Below are 20703 nucleotides of genomic sequence, written 5' to 3' on the forward strand. Positions count from 1 at the left end.
TTCCATTGAAAAGGCAGCTGTCAATGATATCAAAAACCTAGACTTTAAGTTATGCCGTGGAATGGTTGTGTATAAAGTTGAAAGGTACTTGAAATTGTAAAAAATAAATAACCTGTTCTCAACTGGAGAGAAAATAAACTGTCCCTATCCAGTGCTCTTAACCCCCCCCCCCCCCCCCCCCCCCCCCCCAACAAATTAGATTTTTGGACTTCAGCGTTTCCTTTTTGCTTTTCCAGTTTATTTTCATTTTTTAAAAGATAAAATGAATAATCTAACTTGGAAAAGAAAAACGTGTCCCTCGCCCCTCTCAGAATCAATTGGTCGTCTAATATGAAATAGTCCGTGACAGTTTTTGAATTTCGATTTTATAATTATTTTTCTGGGAATTTTGGCACTTCTCGACCTAGATTTTTGGCCATATATAAATTATAGAGATGAATAGTTTGTCAGCGGAACTCCTCATAAACCGCTGCTCAGAATTTCGTCAAAATTTGCAGATAGTTAGGAACAATGTTTAGATAATCAAGAAATTCCGATTCCTATAATTTTTCTGGGAATTTTGGCACTTCGAAGTTTTAGGGAGCGTGGGGTATGTGAGCTAACTCATTTTTTCTTTCATTTTTTTTTTACAAAGGATATTGTATTGAGGATTTAAAAAATGAATGATGAAACCATACTTTCTGAAAAACCTTAGATAAATTCTGTTTACAAATAAATCTCCCTTCTCTTTGGTCCGATTTGAACAATTTTTAAGAAAACTTAAAGAATATTTGGCAATTTTATTTTTGTACTCATACCAACGTTTTTCCCCTTGATATTCAAGTACAACATCTACGAAATTGAATTAATATTTATATTTTATTTAATGCTTGGTAAAGTTGAACACAACAAATTCTGCATGTGGCCCAAATTTGTTTACTTAAATATTTACCAAAGACAATGTCATTTTAAAATAAATTAGGTCAGTGATTTCACGATGATGTCCTTAATCAATGTCAGGTTACGCACCCAATGTCTGTGCTGGATATTCGGAATTGCATAGGTTTTTATTCTGTTTTGTTCATCCATGGTTTTTAGCCCAAAGGAATCTTCTTTATAAAACTGTATTCGACAAAAGAAAAATAAAGCATGAACAGGACAAATTGATATCTAGCGAGGTAATAGATATTATCAGTCAAAGTTTTTTCCATGATCGATCTTATCTTACCCTTTGCTCTTTCATTCCTTGCACTTCCCCCTTTTCATTGTAGAAACCAAAGTGACTAAAATATATTTAATAATTTCTTGAAATTCATATTATAATTTTCGATAATGTACGTAATATTATCCTTGTTTTCATTGGCATTTCATTTATTCTTTCTAACCTAATACAACTTATTTTAATTACAAGATTAATTTAGTTACAACAATACCATATAAATACTGCTAATTATAAAAGTCTATTTACATGTATCTCAATTTTTTACCATTGCTTAAAAAACCTTTGGTTTTGGGGCAATACATTTCCGCTATGAATTTAATCGAGTAGGTAACAATTTGTCTTATACATGCATGTTTACAATTATGCTAAAAGAAATCCATGGGAACTACAGAAACTGATAAATATCAGTTTGCACTAAAATACTACTTTATTTGAAATTTTAAAAAGATGTTAAATTTCTTGGTGAATATGTCCTAAAAATTAGAACAATAATATGTGGTTCAGGCTAACATTGAAATTATGAGGGAAAACAGTTAAAAACTTAACCTTGATTGCCATGGTGAAATAACGTCGTCATTGGGACCACCAATCAGGATTAGCTCCTTAATCCGCAAGAAATTTCGTTTGTATTCTGAGAAAGAAAAAATACGGTAAAAATCAAACATTGTATATGATCGATTTCATCCGATTCAGGCGATTGCCGTACAAGTCACTAAATATTCATATCTTTTCTCTCCTTTCCTCTTTAAATAAGCATTATTAAACAAGATATCAGAATAAAGGTAACCAAGTATTTCACAATGTATACTGAAATGAAAAAGAAACGCATAATAGCGAAAAAATATTTAACTATGTGGCCGAAAATTATGAAAATTGATCAGATGTGTATTTTGGTTACTGTGCACTAAAATCGATGGTCAAAATTCCTCAAGCCATTCCAAATTTTTTCTCTGTTTAGCGTCCACCCATCTTTCAAAAACCTACCTACCTATTCGCAAAAAAAACACATAAGCCAAAACATAAAACACAGGCTTAAAAGTCATAAAAATGACGCCCATCAAATAAACTGCTTTAATAGAAGAAATATCTATTCTTAAGCAAAAACAAGGAATTAAATGCTGAAAATACACCCAATATAACTTACTGCATAGAATTATTTGGAGAAATTGACAAAATTAAAAAACTTCGACTAAATTTATAAATTTAAGGTCTCCTGATGTTGTGTTTTCTTCTTATATTGGGTGTCAAAAACCAAGGCGCATGCGGACGCTAAACACAGAAAAATCTTGGAAGGGCCCAATCATGAAATGTATGGTGTCACGTAGGGGATATGATAAAAGCCAAATACACGTGCATGTTGATGATGACAATTTTGTAATCACATTTTGTATTGCAAAGAGATGTATTAGAGTTATAGACATCGTTTTCCAATATTTGCAGTCAGTATAAATTTCTTGCAATCATGGTATGGATGACGGAAGTTACATTGGGTCTAGTAATTGAGTTGCATAAGTGAGCAAGAGGCCCACGGGCCTTATAGGTCACCTGAGCATTATTCAACAACATTCCAGTTATTGAATTTGATTCATGTTTTAAGACAGATGCTATATGGCATTCACAATTTTGAAAGAGGCACCATTGATCATCATAACAATACACTTAGCAGTTGCTTAGCTTGGTTACTGAATAACCATACACAAGGTAGGAGAACAAAAATGCATTCCAACTAATCAATAATATTCAGCAATAATCAGTAGTGCCCCTAACACTGTGACATAAACCCCTGACCCTAGGTCCACACATTGCACAAATTTTAAAAAGGCACCCTTAAAATTGCTTATCAAAAAATTAATAAATGTTTTATAAATACAAAGGAGCAGATTTCAAACAATTAATTCATTTTCAGTATATAAGTAAAGCCCCCCCCCCTGACCTTTGGGCCTTGAAATTCACAATTCTGGAAGATTAGGGCCCTTGCTCATCATCACTATATACGTAGTTCATCTGCCTGCTTCATACCCAGAGACAGAGAAGAAAATTTTCAAAGATTTAATGTATTTTCACTATATAATCAATTAAACCCCGCCCTAACACTGAGAACCCCTGACCCTGGGGCCATAAAATTCATAATTTTAGAAGAGGCATTCTTACTCACCATAACTATGTACTTAGTTAATTTAATTTCTAGGAGCAGAGAAGAAGATTTTCAAAGAATTCATGTATTTTCAATATATAATCTATAGAGCCCCGCCCCAACACCAGAATCCCTGACCATGGGACCATAAAATTCACAATTTTGGTTGAGGCACTCTTGCTCATCATAACTATGTACTTAGTTAGTTTATTTAATATCTAGGAGCAGAGAAGAAGATTTTCAAAGAATTCATGTATTTTCACTATGTAATCTATAGAGCCCCGCCCCAACACCAGAACCCCTGACCCTGGGACCATAAAATTCACAATTTTGGTTGAGGCACTCTTGCTCATGATAACTATGCACTTAGTTAGTTTATTTAATACCTAGGAGTAGAGAAGAAGATTTTCAAAGAATTCATGTATTTTCACTATATAATCAATAGAGCCCCCCCCCCCCCCCCCCAACACCAGAACCCTATATCCTGGGGCCATAACATTCACAATTTTGGTTGAGCCACTCTTGCTCATCATAACTATGCACTTAGTTAGTTTATTTAATACCTAGGAGCAGAGAATAAGATTTTCAAAGAATTCATGTATTTTCACTATATCAACAATAGAGACCCCCCAACACCAGAACCCCTGACCCTGGGGCCATAAAATTCATAATTTTGGTTGAGGCACTCTTGCTCATCATAATTATGCACTTAGTTAGTTTATGTAATACCAAGGAGCAGAGGATAAGATTTTCAAAGAATTCATGTATTTTCACTATATCATCAATAGAGCCCCCCCCCCCAACACCAGAACCCTTGACCCTGGGGCCATAAAATTCATAATTTTGGTTGAGCCACTCTTGCTCATCATAACTATGCACACTTAGTTAGTTTATTTAATACTTAGGAGCAGAGAAGAAGATTTTCAAAGAATTCATGTATTTTCACTATATAATCAATAGAGCCCCCCCCCCTTTACATCAGAACCCTTGACCCTGGGGCCATAAAATTCACAATTTTGGTAAAGGCACTCTTGCTCATCATAACCATGCACTTAGTTAGTTTATTTAATACCCAGGGGCAGAGAAGAAGATTTTCAAAGAAATCATGTATTTTCACTATATATAATCAATAGAGCCCCACCCTAACCCCTGACCCTGGGGCCATAAAATTCACAATTTTGGTAAAGGCACTCTTGCTCATCATAACTATGTACTTAGTTGGTTTATTTAATACCCAGGAGCAGAGAAGAAGATTTTCAAAGAAATAATGCATTTTCACTATATACTTATTTAGCCCCGCCCTAGCACTAGAACCCATGACCCCAGGGCCATGAATTTCACAACTTTGGTAGAAGACTCGATGCTGATTACAATCATGCCAACGGTTTCACTGCTTGATGTCCAGGACTATGGAAGAAGCTTTTCAAAGATTGCATTAACTTTAGTAGTTTGGTCCCACCCCTCAGGCCCCAGGGGGGCAGGGACCATGAAATTCACAATTTTTGTTCCCCTTTACCCATAGATGCCAAATTTGGTTGAAATTGGTTCAGTGGTTGCAGAGAAGAAGTTGAAAATGTTCAAATGTTAACACACGACGGACGACGCACGACGACGGACGAAAACGGATAGCAATAGGTCACCTGAGTTTACTCAGGTGACCTAATAAAAAGGCAACAACATGTTGCTGTGCAGTTTGTTTTTAACTTTTCAACCAAAAAAGTTTTTTCGGTTGTCAGAGAGTAACTTAAAAGGTTTCCAACCAACCATGAGGGTGACGTTGGCGCGTAACAACGTCACATCTAGATAGGGCTTTTCATCATACTACCTAGGGGTGGGACGATATACCGATACATATCGATATTTTCCTCCAAGATACGGCTTACGATACAAGCATTCAAATATCGGTACGAAACGATACACGAACGACCTATCCAAAAATTGAAAATGAAAGTACCTGTCCTTGAAAATGGCTGCCTGTACCAAGCGAAGAGATGGTGTTGATATTGAAAACACACTTTAGAACTAATAAGCCGTTGATTAGGGGTAATACGTTTCACTTCTAAGCAGCCTTGGAAGATTGGACAAGAAAAGTTCAGCGTGCAAAGCGTGCTATACACAGAAAAGTAACGTTTCCAGAACATTTGATATTATTAATTGTTAGTAATCTCAACTTGGCTACAGGGTTTCAGCAATTAATAATAATGTAAATGTGATTTTTTAAAAATGAATTTTTAGTCAGTGTTCGTTGATAAACTACACAACTATTTGTACACAACTTGTTAATAGAAATTTGGTAATATGCACAATTGTCCTGTACTATTGTTTTTGTAAAGTATTAGTCAATGAAGTTGATGAACTTCAAGTAGTAATTTCATAGCACACATGATTTGATATAGAATAATTTTTTGAGTTAATGTCAAGACAAAAAAATCAAATAAAATACTAATTCTTTTGAATAGTTTTATAATTTATCATGTTTAGTCCAGTCAATTTGTCATCAACCCCAAACAAATTGCAACAGAATTTTTTTCTTCATACATAATTAGTAAATAGTATATTAATGAACATATAAAAACTCTAGAAAATTATATGAAGGCGAAAGTTGTTTTTAGCCACTATTAATATTTAGTTTAACTTTGATAAAATATGAATTGCGTAAATGTGCTACCATACACACCAAGGGAGACAATTATTGTCTAAAGTAAACAAAGAAGTTCATGTAATAGAGATGCATAAATCATTTTATATCAGCTTAGGTTTGTATCTGTTCAATATAGGTATATGTTTACATATGTCAACTATCACAAAAGTCTATATATTCTATGTCTGTACTACCATATCAGCATGACAGATTTAATACTTGTGTCAAATATTCAATGATTCACATTAAAATACTGGGCAATTACAAATATACATTGTTCTAGCATATTACTAATTCAAACTGCTCAGCTTTATAACCTCACAGTATAATGAATCTTACACATTTAAGGTAGGTCGCGGGTTTACTGCATAAAAATTCTTACGAGAAAACATATCCTGAAAATTTGATATAATGTTCCTTAGAATTTACAGCGTATTATATGCAATTTTTATTAAGTTTGTCTACGTAGTTTTAATGCTATAGTACCGTAAACGCGGTATGGTTTTTAATACTTTTTTACGCTTTACTATTGAAGTATATGGGAAAATGACGTTTTTAAGCAAATTTTGTGAAAATAGTTTCTTTTAAAATCGTTGAATAACTTTTAAAAGACGTAGACGAATTAGCCAGGAATTTCAAAATGTCAAGATGAGGTGAAATCAAAACTATTGATATGAAAAAATTAATATGTCTTCTCGCTAGATTTTTTGCTAAATAATTTCAAAGTTTGCTTTTATTTTGCTAAGATGTTGCATTTATGGCGTCATTCATGTCTACAACGTCATAAGTTGAACGAAGTTACGTTTACAGTACGAGTATGAATAACATTTAGAATATGCAAGATTTAAAAGGTCACATTAACTGGGCATCCTTTTTCTTTCTGAATCTATTTTGGCATTTTAAAAAAAGTACTATGGATGGATATTTTATATCTCCGTAGCCAAGTGTGAATGAACTGTATAAACATTCCTCTTGCATGAAAATTAACATGCAGCAACAACAAAGCGAGTGATAAAATTTTAGTTCCTAAATTTTTAGGAAATTCATGTTTAATAGTATTTCAGACATAACACATAAATTTGATTACTTTATTAGAAAACGGTAAAGAATTCACAACCCGATACTGAAGAAATTAGCGGGGGGGGGGGGGGTGTTGTAACCTGCAATGTTCTTTCTATATTAGTGGCAAGCTAGTATATGGTAGGTACACATGTAACTCTCAAACATTTTTTACTCTCTTATTCTCTGAATTACTGATTCTGAATCTTTCCATACGAAAAATGTAAAACACTTGCATTTCGCCTAAAATTCACTTCGAGTTTTTGTTATAAAATATGGGAAAAAATGATACTTATAAATGGTTGTTAACAAAGTCATATAAGTCTTACAACCCGTGTGTTTGTAAAAAAAAAAAGGGGGGGGGGGGGTAAATGCATTTCACAATTTGTTACCCAGCAAAACAAGGCGACTACACGAGATTTAAATACATGAAAGCCAAATAATTATAATGATGATGATAAGAAAAAAAATCAGGAAAATACATGTACATGTAATTAATTCTAACGTTTTTAGTGTTGAGGAATGATTTCATCCTGAAAATTATACGCATATTTTCGCCCTGGCTTTGGCAGTCATGATGTATTTACGCATGTTCCCCTGAGTTGCAATAATGTGAACACATACAACCCCTCAAGTTATCCGCTTAAACAATTTTATTTTTGATGACCTTCTTCTTCCATACCGTAACTTTTACGCTGACTTATTTAATTTGATTGACTTTTAGCAGCTTAATAACACTTACAATATAAATTATTTCTTTCATTTGGTATTGTATTTAATTTGTCCAAGACATTACATATAATCACATCAGAATTCAGACTGAAATATTATAAAACATTACGAGGTTTACGTACAATACAATGCACTTTGTATTTATCAATCTGCTTGATTCGTACAAACTTGAAGTTATTTGCGGAGAATAAAACGGGAAACAACGTAACGTTGTCTTTGTGACGTAACTGACGTCATAATCAAATGTGCACAAAACAACCGATCGAATCGTCGAAATTGTGTACCAAAACTGATGACAAAAGCAAACCCGCGACCTACCTTAAACAATGTTGTTTATTACTTTATTTATTTTCTATTATTACATTGGAAACATCTGGGGAAATGATCTATGGAACGCTGTTATTGTTATAATTAATGTAAACTATGTAACTAAAATTTATTGGAATAAATATTGATTTATAGACAATGATGACCTTAATAAATATTTGTTACTATTCTTGTATTAAGATGTTTTCAGTATTATTATATTATTTTAACATATTTTTTGCAAAATATAATTATTTTTTGTATTCTTGAATGATTATTTTAGACATTTAATGCAGTGTCAGAAACGGTAACTATACATTTTATTGTTACTTGCAGAATGTATTGTTTAATTCATTTGTTCCTTAATTAAAAAAAATAATAAACTACTTATATGATATTCTTGTTCTTGGATGATTTATATTATATTTTTTTTTTTCAAAGTTCAGTTAGTTTTTTTAGCTCTACTGGTCAGAGACCAGAAGAGCTTATGCGATAGTAATGCGTCCGGCGTCCGTCCGTCTGTCTGTCTGTCCGTCTGTCTGTAAACAATTTTTCAAAATGCTACTCCTCCTACAGTTTTGGTCTGATTTCAATATAACTTGGCACACAAGTAGACTACACTAAGATACATAATTCTGTGTATCGGTTTTTGATTTCGATGAACGGTGTTGCCGTGGTTACTAAAAATAGAAATTTCTGTAAAATTCTTTCAAAACGCTACTCCTCCTACAGTTTTGGTCTGATTTCAGTATAACTTGGCACACAAGTAGACTACACTAAGATACATAATTCTGTATATCGGTTTTTGATTTTGATGAACGGTGTTGCCGTGGTTACTAAAAATAGAAATTTCTGTGAAATTCTTTCAAAATGCTACTCCTCCTACAGTTTTGGTTTGATTTCATTATAACATGGCACACAAGTAGACTACATTAAGATACATAATTCTGTGTATCGGTTTTTGATTTCGATGAACGGTGTTGCCGTGGTTACTAAAAATAGAAATTTCTGTGAAATTCTTTCAAAATGCTACTCCTCCTACAGTTTTGGTCTGATTTCAGTATTACTTGGCAAACAAGTAGAATACACTAAGATACATAATTCTGTGTATCGAATTTTAATTTTGATGAACGGTGTTGCCGTGGTTACTAAAAATAGAAATTTCCGTGAAATTCTTTCAAAATGCTACTCCTCCTACAGTTTTGGTTTGATTTCATTATAACTTATCACACAAGTAGAATACACTAGGATACATAATTCTGTTTATCGGTTTTTGATTTCGATGAACGGTGTTGCCGTGGTTACTAAAAATAGAAATATCTGTAAAATTGTTTCAAAATGCGACTCCTCCTACAGTTTTTGTCTGATTTCAATATAACTTGGCACATAAGTAGAATACACTAAGATACATAATTCTGTATATCGAATTTTAATTTTGATGAACGGTGTTGCCGTGGTTACTAAAAATAGAAATGTCTTTAAAATTTTTTCAAAATGCTACTCCTCCTACAGTTTTGGTCTGATTTCAGTATAACTTGGCACACAAGTAGACTACACTAAGAACATAAAGAGACTTTATCAACGATCATTATTCTATTTAGTTTCAAATCCCAGCTGCTTAAGTACTTTTCTCTTCCTTTGCTATAAGTTCAAACCAGTAGAGCTTCAGTCTCGACAGAGACTTCTGGTTTAATTTATTATTCATAAAGAAAGGTGTATTTTGACCCCTAAATTTAAAGTCAGAATGCATTTTTCTTTAATGAAATGTATATTACAATTTTATAATTTTTTTTTTTTTTTTTTTGCTTCTGATTGGTTGTTAACTTATTCCTGGATTTATATAAAGGAAATATTACCTCTGGCTTTATTTGGGGTCAGTGTTATAAAAAATCTTGTTATTTTAGAATATTTTCCAAAATCAAAAGAGTACACGGAGTAAATGTATAAAATTTGTGAATCAATAATTACAATGTATATTCATTGGGAATACAAATGCACTGTATGTTTAAAATATTCAAATATTACCATTTCCCTTCTGTACTAGGTAAAAATTAGAAGATGAGCAGTTGTATCATATGCCATAAGGAGGAATCTACCAAACATCTTGTACAAATAAACAAAGGCAGTGATGGTATTAATAAAGCTAGTAGAGAAAGACAAGACATATTAGCAGCATATCCTGGCAATTACGTTCATAAAGAGTGTCGCAGAATTTATACTAATGTAAACGAGATTTAAACCAGAAGTCTCTGTCGAGACTGAAGCTCTACTGGTTTAAACTTATAGCAAAGGAAGAGTAAAGTACTTAAGCAGCTGGGATTTGAAACTTTACAACAGCAATAAGTAGAATAATGATCATTGACAAAGTCTTTATGTTCTTAGTGTAGTCTACTTGTGTGCCAAGTTATATTGAAATCAGACCAAAACTGTAGAGTTGAAACAATTTTACAGACATTTCTATTTTTAGTAACCACGGCAACACCGTTCATCAAAATTAAAATTCGATACACAGAATTATGTATCTTAGTGTATTCTACTTGTGTGCCAAGTTATATTGAAATCAGACCAAAACTGTAGGAGGAGTAGCATTTTGAAACAATTTTACAGATATTTCTATTTGTAACCACGGCAACACCGTTCATCGAAATCAAAAACCAATACATAGATTTATGTATCTTAGTGTAGTCTACTTGTACGCCAAGTAATACTGAAATCAGACCAAAACTGTAGGAGGAGTAGCATTTTGAAAGAATTTCACAGAAATTTCTATTTTTAGTAACCACGGCAACACCGTTCATCGAAATCAATAACCGATACACAGAATTATGTATCTTAGTGTATTCTACTTGTTTGCCAAGTTATACTGAAATCAGACCAAAACTGTAGGAGGAGTAGCATTTTGAAAGAATTTCACAGAAATTTCTATTTTTAGTAACCACGGCAACACCGTTCATCGAAATCAAAAACCGATACACAGAATTATGTATCTTAGTGTATTCTACTTGTGTGCCAAGTTATATTGAAATCAGACCAAAACTGTAGGAGGAGTAGCATTTTAAAAGAATTTCACAGAAATTTCTATTTTTAGTAACCACGGCAACACCATTCATCGAAATCAAAAACCGATACACAGAATTATGTATCTTAGTGTATTCTACTTGTGTGCCAAGTTATACTGAAATCAGACCAAAACTGTAGGAGAAGTAGCATTTTAAAAGAATTTCACAGAAATTTCTATTTTTAGTAACCACGGCAACACCGTTCATCGAAATCAAAAACCGATACACAGAATTATGTATCTTAGTGTATTCTACTTGTGTGCCAAGTTATATTGAAATCAGACCAAAACTGTAGGAGGAGTAGCATTTTGAAAAATTGTTTACAGACAGACGGACAGACAGACGGACAGACGGACGGACGCCGGACGCATTACTATCGCATAAGCTCTTCTGGTCTCTGACCAGTAGAGCTAAAAAACAACAAAGAAAAGAAAAGGTTTGAAACATTAGGTAGCACTTCAAATACTCCAACATAACGATCAAAGGTTCAATTCCAGTTTAATGAACATTGTCTTTTTTGTTGTCAAGACACCAAGTCAGATTGGTTTAGGAACAAAGGCATTGATGTCTTTCCTGTAAGGATAAAAGATTTTCAGGAGAAAATTTTAAAAGCTTGTAATCAGAGAGAAGATGACTGGGCAGTTAATGTTAGAGGAAGAATCGAATCTATCAATGACTTGCATGCTGCCGATGCATTGTATCGCCAAATGTGCAGCGTTAACTTCAGAACCGGTAAAGACATGCCCAAATATTTTTCCTCCGACAAAGTTGGGAGGAAAAGAGGAAGGCCAGTGAGTTGCACAGATGCTTTTCTAGAAATTGTTGAGTATTTGAAACAACATGAGGTTGAGCAAATCACAGTAATTGATCTTGTGAATAAAATGAAAGACATATGTGGAGAAGAAGCATATTCTTCAGTGCATATGAAGAAAAAATTGAAAGAATATTTTGAAAGAATTTCACAGAAATTTCTATTTTTAGTAACCACGGCAACACCGCCCATCAAAATCAAAAACCGATACACAGAATTATGTATCTTAGTATAGTCTACTTGTGTGCCAAGTTATACTGAAATCAGACCAAAACTGTAGGAGGAGTAGCATTTTGAAAGAATTTCACAGAAATTTCTATTTTTAGTAACCACGGCAACACCGCCCATCAAAATCAAAAACCGATATATAGAATTATGTATCTTAGTGTAGTCTACTTGTGTACCAAGTTATATTGAAATCAGACCAAAACTGTAGGAGGAGTAGCATTTTGAAAGAATTTCACAGAAATTTCTATTTTTAGTAACCGCGGCAACACCGTTCATCGAAATCAAAAACCGATACACAGAATAATGTATCTTAGTGTAGTCTACTTGTTTGCCAAGATATATTGAAATCAGACCAAAACTGTAGGAGGAGTAGCATTCTGAAAAATTGTTTACAGACAGACAGACCGACGGACGCATTACTATCGCATAAGCTCTTCTGGTCTCTGACCAGTAGAGCTAAAAAACTAACCAAGTACATATTTATGGTGAATAAGGCTACCTCTTCCAAAATTGTGAATTTCATGGCCCCTGGATTGGGGGTTCTCTTGTATTAGGGCGGGGCTCTATTGATAATATAGTGAAAATGCATAAATTCTTTAAAACTCTTCTTTTCTGCACCTGAGTATCTAACCAATGAATTATGTACATAGTTATGAGGAGGAAGGATGCCTCTTTGAGATTTTTGAATTTCAGGGTCCCTGGGTTAGGGCTTCTTGTGTTAGGGCGTGGCTCTAATGTTTATATAATGAAAATGCATGAATTCTTTGAAAATCTTTTCCTTTGTTGTTGGATATAATGCTAATGATCTTAGTATATATTTATAACAAAAAAACCTGCTTCTTACAAACATTGTTAATTTCCTGGCCCCTGGGACAGAGATACTTGGGGGGGGGGTAACATAGTCTGAAATAATTTAATGCTTTGAAATCTGCACTTTGGTATTAATCAACAGCATGATGAAATAAAATTTTTAAAAATTTCCAAACTTTTGAAAGATGAGGCCCCGGGGTCAGTGGTTCCTGTGGGATGGGGAGCTCAACTGTGGACCCGCCCTAATACAAGAAGCCCTGACTGGGGGCCCTGAAATTCACTAAAAGTGGAAATGCATTTTCTCTTTGTTACTCTGATCTACCTCTGGGTATTAAGTAACAAAAATAAGCATGCTGAGTGTATAATTATGATAAGCAATGGTGCCTCTTTCAAAATTGTGAATTCCATGGCCTCTAGTTTAAAACATGAATCAAATTCAATTGTTGGAAAGTTGTTGCATGATACTCAGGTGACCTATAAGGCCCATGGGCCTCTTGTTTCTGTTTCGGAGAGTTGTCATAGGATTTACCTTTTACAAAGGGAGGAGTAAATGAAATTCCAGTTTGTCACACGATGTCGCATATAGATGATTTTTTGTTATAAAATTGTGTAAATAAGTAATACCAGTATATAATTTCAGGAGTATGTCATTAATAAATGATTCCAAATGCGTTAAATAAATTATCCACATCGGTCATTCGTAACAGGTTTGCTTGATAAAACACGTGTCTTAACTGCAAAGATTTTCTATTAACAGGGTCTTATATACACATTGATGCCATTTCGGAACAAGATATACAGTGGGAAATAATTATTACCCTGACTTTTTGCCAGACATAATCTCTTAAGTGTGACAAAGAACACCAAGGCAATGTTTTTTTCTCACAGGTCAACTTTATTCATCATTCCCGGATATTATTTTTGACACTGTCCCTTGTTTTCATTAATTTTTTTATGCCGAAATCGCACTGATGAAAGTCAAATATTTATCAATGTTCAAAATTAACGCTTGGAACTTTCTGTTGTTATACAAAATTAATTGACGTTGATTGTTTGAAAACATTCATTTCAGAAGAACATTTTGTATTGGCCGTTTACTTTTCCCTAAGCGGGGAACACAAATTCTCTGAATTAGCTTGTTTGGATTTATGTTGCCACATGTCCATGGTACCCTGTAGGGAAATGCCTCTTCTTGTGGGAATAGTTGATCAATTTCGAAAATTAAAATTATGATGACTATACCTGACAATGTTTAATACATCATTTATATTGAAAATATCTTGAAACTGAATTTTGCTATATTTTTACTCATGGTACTAGATCTACTTGCATTACCATAGCTGTTAGATTATTTTACCTTGAAATCCACACATGACAGAATTCTTCACTTCTTGGAATACCCCAATCACTTTCCTTACTCTCCCTCACTAGAAAGAGACTAATTCTGTAAGCTTCTCCCTGTTCAAATGGAAATGACTAGTATTATCTTTCCCAAAAAATGTAGCTATTTGTAGGAAGAAAGTAGTTATGTTACTGTTCCTTTAAAGTTTCATAAAATATTTTATTAAAGTTAAATCTTGGTTTTTGACACACTTCGCGTTCAGTAAAAAGTTTTACGATTCTCTCTTAAATACGATGGAAAATTCAGCCAACATAATCTGCGATTCGAAAATTGACCAGAACATCAACAAACTAGACTTTAACTTCAATCACAAAACCATCTATTTCTTACTGACATTTATGATCCAATACTGTTAAACTCACTTTTAATGAAAGAAAGAGTGAGCAAGCTAACATACCCCACGCTCCCTCAAAACTCAGTGATGAAAATCCCAGGAATCGGAATTTCTTGGTAATATGCACCTCTACATATTAAGCGGTTAATGAGAAGTTGCGCTGACACACTGTTCGTCCCTATATTCCAGATATCCCCAACAATCTAAGTTGAAAAGTTTGATGAAATTCTGTGCAGCGGTTTATGAAGAGTTGTGCTGACAATCTGTCCATCTCTATATTAAAGGTATGGCCAAAAATCTAAGTTGAAAAGTGTGGAAATTCCCAGAAAAAATAAAGGAATCGGAATTTCCTGGTAATATGCACATTGTGTCCAAAATATCTGCAAAGTTTGTCGAAATTTTGTGCAGCGGTTTAAAAGGAGTTCTCTCACAAACTGTTCATCTCCATATTCAAGGAATGGCCAAAAATCTAAGTTTTAGTGCGGAAATTCCCGGAAAAAAATTAAGAAATCGAAATATCCTGGTAATATGCACATTTTCGATGTGTGTCCTAAATATCTGCAAAGTTTGATGAAATTCTGTGCAGCGGCTTCTGAGGAGTTGCGCTGACAAACTGTTCATCTCTATATTCAAGGTATGGCCAAAAATTGAAGTTAAAGAGTGCGGAAATTTCCCCAAAAGAGAATCAAAATTTCCTGCTAATATGCGCATCCACACATTGTGTCCTAAATATCTGCAAAGTTTGACGAAATTCTGTGAAGCGGTTTATGAGAAGTTGCGCTGACGAAAAAAAAAAACAGGACTGACGGACTCACTGACTGGTCAAAAAACATTATACCTCATGCATTTTGCTGCGTGTGTAATAGTAAAACACTAACTGCCTTAACTGCAGTATCAAAAGCACGTTTTCTAAACTACGGGATGCAGATTTGAGTCGGAAAGGATATGCAATTTTAAACAACATTTGAAAATAAAAATCACGTCCCTCCGCTTCCGTCCTACTTTTAAAACGTTGACAGAGGTATAAGTGGAACGATAACTCTGGGTAGAGATTGCCTCCCTTCTTCGAAGGGGGACATAAATATACATGCATATTTGAAATATTTTAAATATGGAAAAGAAAACAACAAATTTCCAACAAGAAAATACAATTAAATTATTATTATTTTTTTTTTTTTTACAAATTTTAACCTTGGCCATAACTTTTGAACGGTAAGGGCCAGCACTTTCATACTTCCCATATGTAATCTTTGAGACAATGTCTTTTTTTAGAAACCAACTTGACCCTTTGACATTGACCACAGAGTTTGTCCTACCTCTAAAAACGTTAACCTTGGTCATAACCTTTGAACAGGTGGTTCTAGGGTTTTATATTTCACATTTGTATTTCTTGTGAAAAGGCCTTACTTTATTTACCAACATATTTCATTTGCATTTGAGTAAGCTTAACCTTCGCTGTTTTTTTATTTTATTTTATTTTTTTTATAGATTTCCCTATACATATACATGTATTTCTTTGTAAAACTTCACCGTGCCTTGTGGCATCGCACTACACCCGGGGGTCATGATTTGAACATACTACCCTGATGATGCTTAGTATAAATATGACAAATTATGACTTTGTTGTTTTTGAGAAGATTTTTATAAATTTTTATGCCCCCGGATCGAAAGATTAAAAGTGCTTTTGTCCTGTCTGTCTGTTTGTCTCTCTGTTGTCAACTTTAACCTAGCCCATATTGCTCCATAACTCAGATGTGTTTACCCTTATCGTTGTCTCTAAGTATTTTTGATTAGATTTGTCCGTGAGATTTGCCAGTTAGGTTTTACTTTTCATCAATTTTACATATAAAGATGGAGAACAACTGCTTTTCTGATAACTAAAACATGGTTTGATAACATGGTCTTGATCATTTTATAACATGGCGCTTTGGCAAACCGACATAGCTGTGTTTGAAATCTTTTTTAGCGATTATAAAGCGTGAAACTGAGACATAACGAGACATAACGAAAACTAACTTCTCAATTCTAAACAAGTGTATTTGTTTTCGTATTTTAATAATAGCAAAACGTTAGACGTATTTTGGACTGAAAATCCGTACCAAATACAGCGAAATAAGAGTAAACAGGTCTGCATAACTATATTGGGCTGACAAGGGTAAATACCACTTCAGTCTACGTCCCATTCCAGTATTGTGTTACCATCGGGGGCATGGTGTTTCACAAACACATCTTTTTATGATAAGCAATTTCATTTGATTATAGACTAGTTATAAGCTTTATAATACATGTAATAAAACAGACAGAAAAGAAAATGAATATAGCCGGAGCATATAGTGTTTGTCATGTCCGTCTTCTATCATTTCATCCTTCTGTCACACTTTGCATTTAGTTCAGTTTTTAAGAGACTAAGATATTTTCATCAAACTTCATATGCATCTGCACCAACATTTTTTTTTACCTTTCCTTTGACCTTGACTTCACTTCTCTTAAATTAGTGTTAAGCTCAGTTTTAAAGATACAATTCAAAATAGAATTATCAAACTTCACATGTTGATACATACTGAGGAGAGCTACAGTCCCCGAAACGTTCTACATTCCCACCTGAACGGTGAACCAACGATAAACAAACGGTGAGTGAACGCTGAATGCAACTTTGTGAATGGTGAGCGAACACAGAACGCAAACAGAGCGCAAACGGTGAACGCAAGATGAACGATTTATTCAGAATTTCTCTGATCTTTTCCTTGCATTGAAACTATTGTATTCTAATGTCAGCTGCAACAAAATATAAATAAACAATTAATAGATTTAAATTAATAATTAATTAAATAAAATAGATTTTTTTTAAATTTCCTCAGAAAGAAGATACATGCATATTAAATAAAATTATTAATGTAAGTTTCTTACGATATTTTCTGCACACACGTATGATGTTTTAAATCAACTTTTTAATGGCATCTAGGATCTTTTAAAAATCTTCTTCTCAAGAACCACTGAGCCAGGAAAAATGAAACTCATGTCGAAGCATCCTCAGGTAGTGTAGGTTCAAAGTTTGTTCAAATCATGACCCCCTGGGATAGGGTGAGGCCATGATGGGGGGGGGGGGTCAAAGTTATGCATAGGAAAAATCTTTTAAAATCTTCTTCTCAGGATCCACAGGGTCAGGAAATAAGACTCATGTGGAAGCATCCTCAGGTAGTAGGGTGGGGCCATGATGGGGGCTAAAGTTTAATATAAGAATATATAGGGAAAATCTTGAAAATCTTTTTTCTCAAGAAACACTGGGCCATGGAATCATCCTCTGATAGTATAGATTCAAGTTTGTTCAAATCATGACCCCCGGGGTAGGATGGGGCCATATTGGGGGATCATAGTTTAGCATAGGAATTCATAGGGAAAATCTTCTTAAGAACAGCAAAGTCATGATTGGTCATAGTTGTATGGAAGCATCCTCTGGTAGTGTAGTTTCAAATTTGTTCAAATCATGACCAACCAGGAGAATAAGAGAATGGCTCATAAAAGTGAATCATAGTTGTACAACGGAATATAAAGGATTTATCAATAAATTCATCTTATAAACAGCAAAGTCATAATGTATAATATTTATTTAAAAATATCTGTAGCAAATAAAGATTAAAGTTTATTCAAATACCCATCTCCCCCTCCTCCCTTGAACCCACGTTATATTTAAACTGTTCAATACTTAACCGATTTTCAGGTCACCTGAGTAAACTCAGGTGACCTATTGCCATCTGTTTTCATTCGTCGTCGTGCGGGTGTGCGTCGTGCGTTAACATTCGAACATTTTCAGCTTCTCTGCAACCGCTCAACCGATTTCAACCAATTTTGGCATAAAGCATCTATGGGAAAAGGGGAAAAAAATTGTGAATTTCATGTTCCCTGCTCCCCTGGGGCCTGAGGGGTGGGGCCAAAACCACTAAAATTAATGCAATCTTTAAAAATCTTCTTCTTTACTCCTGGACATCAAGCAGTCAATTCGTTTGCATGATTGTAATCAGCATTGAGTCTTCTACCAAACCTGTGAAATTCATGGCCCTGGGGTCAGGGGTTCTAGTGCTAGGGTGGGGCTAAATAGATTATATAGCGAAAATGCATTATTTCTTTGAAAATCTTCTTCTCTACTCCTGGGCATTAAATAAACTAAATAACTATATAGTTATGTTGAATAAAGCTGCCTCTTCATTGTGAAATTCATGGCTTTGGGGTCAGGGGTTCTTAGGTGCTAGGAAGGGGCTATATAGATTATACAGTGAAAATGCATTTTTTCTTTGAAAATCTTCTTTTCTCCTGGGTATTTAATAAACAAACCAAATACATAGTTATGTTGAATAAGACTGCCTCTTCCAAAATTGTGAAATTCATGGCCCTGGGGTCAGGTGTTCTTAGGTGCTAGGGCGGGGCTATATAGATTATATAGTGAAGATGCACATTTTCTTTGAAAATCTTCTTCCCTGCACCTGGGCAATGATTGATTGATTGTATATTGTTTAACGTCCCTCTCGAGAATTTTTCACTCATATGGAGACGTTACCGTATGCCGGTGAAGGGCTTCAAATTTTAACCTTTACTCGGCACTCAGGGCCATTGAGCAGTGAGGGATCTTTATCGTGCCAACGCCTGTCGCTGACACGGGGCCTCGGTTTTTAAGGTCTCATCCGAAGGATGAGCAACTTTCACTTCAAAGTGCGGAGCGCATGGCGAAGGAACAGTTGCTACTCATTTTAACGACTAGGTCAGTCGCGGCCGAGATACGAACTCACGACCTCCCGATCACGGAGCGAGCGCTCTACCGACTGAGCTACCGTGAACGGTACCTGGGAAATGAATAAACTAAATATGTACATTGTTATGTTGAGTAACGCTGCCTCTTCCAAGAGTGTAAAATTCATGGCCCTGGTGTCAGGGGTTCTTAGATGCTAAGGCGGGGCTACAATGTATATAGATCATATAGCGAAAATGCATTATTTCTCAGAAAAACTTCTTTGCTCCTGGGTATTAAATAAACTAAGTACATAGTTATGATGGACAAGAGTGCATTTTCCAAAATTGTGAATTTTTTGGCTCCAGGGTCAGGGGTTCTGGTGTTAGGGCGGGGATCTATTGATTATATAGTAAAAATGCATGAATTCTTTGAAAATCTTCTTCTCTGCTCCTGGATTAAGCAGATGAACTACCTATATAGTTATGATGAGCAAGCTTAGGGGTCCTTCTTCCGGAATTGTGAATTTCAAGGCCCCAGGGGTACCATGGGGGGCTCTACTTATACACTGAAAATGAATTCATTGTTTGAAGTCTGCTCCTTGGTGTTAGTCAAACATTTTTGATAAGAAGGGTGTCTTTTTAAAAATTGTGCAATGTGTGGACCTAGGGCCAGGGGTTTATTTGTGGTAGAGGCCTCTACCACAAATAAACCCCTGGCCCTAGGTCCACACATTGCACAATTTTTAAAAAGACACCCTTCTCACTACCCTGTCTATGAGTATTAAGTATTAGTAACTAAACTAAGCAATTGCTAAGTGTATAGTTATGATGAGCAATGGTGCCTCTTTCAAAATTGTGAATGCCATAGCATAGAGCTTAAAACATGGACCAAAGTCATGATGCTCAAGTGACCTATAAGGCCCCTGGGCCTCTTGTTGCTTCTAGGTTTTACATAGCCAGTTGCTCAGGTGAGCGATAAATCGATCTAAGTCGATAAAAAATGGGTAGCAACTGTTCCTTCGCAATGCGCTCTGCACTTTGACGTGAAAGTTGCGGGTCCTTCGGATGAGACCTTAAAAACCGAGGCCCCGTGTCAGCGGCAGGCATTGGCACGATAAAGATCCCTCACTGCTCAATGGCCCTGAGTGCCAAGTAAAGGTTAAAATTTGAAGCCCTTCACCGGCAAACCTGCATCTCAAGAAGAGATCCGTGCCATGATCATGTCAGCATCTCCTCGATCTCATGCCAACATTCTTGTTGAAAT

At 34.8% G+C, this 20703-nt stretch overlaps 1 protein-coding gene and 1 long non-coding RNA gene across 2 annotated transcripts in view; one reads left to right on the forward strand and one right to left on the reverse strand.

Annotated features, from left to right (window-relative positions):
• Positions 1-767: 767 nt before the first annotated feature.
• LOC134265906 (lysosomal thioesterase PPT2-A-like) overlaps positions 768-20703 on the reverse strand; it is a 42101-nt gene continuing 22165 nt past the window's right edge. The window contains exons 7-9 of the mRNA XM_062748123.1: positions 1748-1832; positions 1208-1262; positions 768-1101 (exon numbers count right to left, since the gene is read on the reverse strand). Coding sequence (XP_062604107.1) covers positions 958-1101; positions 1208-1262; positions 1748-1832 — 284 coding nt within the window. The 3' untranslated portion in view covers positions 768-957. The remainder of the gene's footprint in view (positions 1102-1207; positions 1263-1747; positions 1833-20703) is intronic.
• The window catches only part of LOC134265907 (uncharacterized), a 36222-nt gene continuing 17276 nt past the window's right edge, over positions 1758-20703 (forward strand). Inside the window, exon 1 of the long non-coding RNA XR_009991855.1 lies at positions 1758-1851. This is a non-coding gene — a long non-coding RNA (uncharacterized LOC134265907). The remainder of the gene's footprint in view (positions 1852-20703) is intronic.

This window comes from Saccostrea cucullata, unplaced genomic scaffold (assembly GCF_032062105.1).
Source record: "Saccostrea cucullata isolate Sc308-1 unplaced genomic scaffold, CSIRO_AGI_Scuc_v1 ctg2317, whole genome shotgun sequence".
Lineage (NCBI taxonomy): Eukaryota > Metazoa > Mollusca > Bivalvia > Ostreida > Ostreidae > Saccostrea > Saccostrea cuccullata.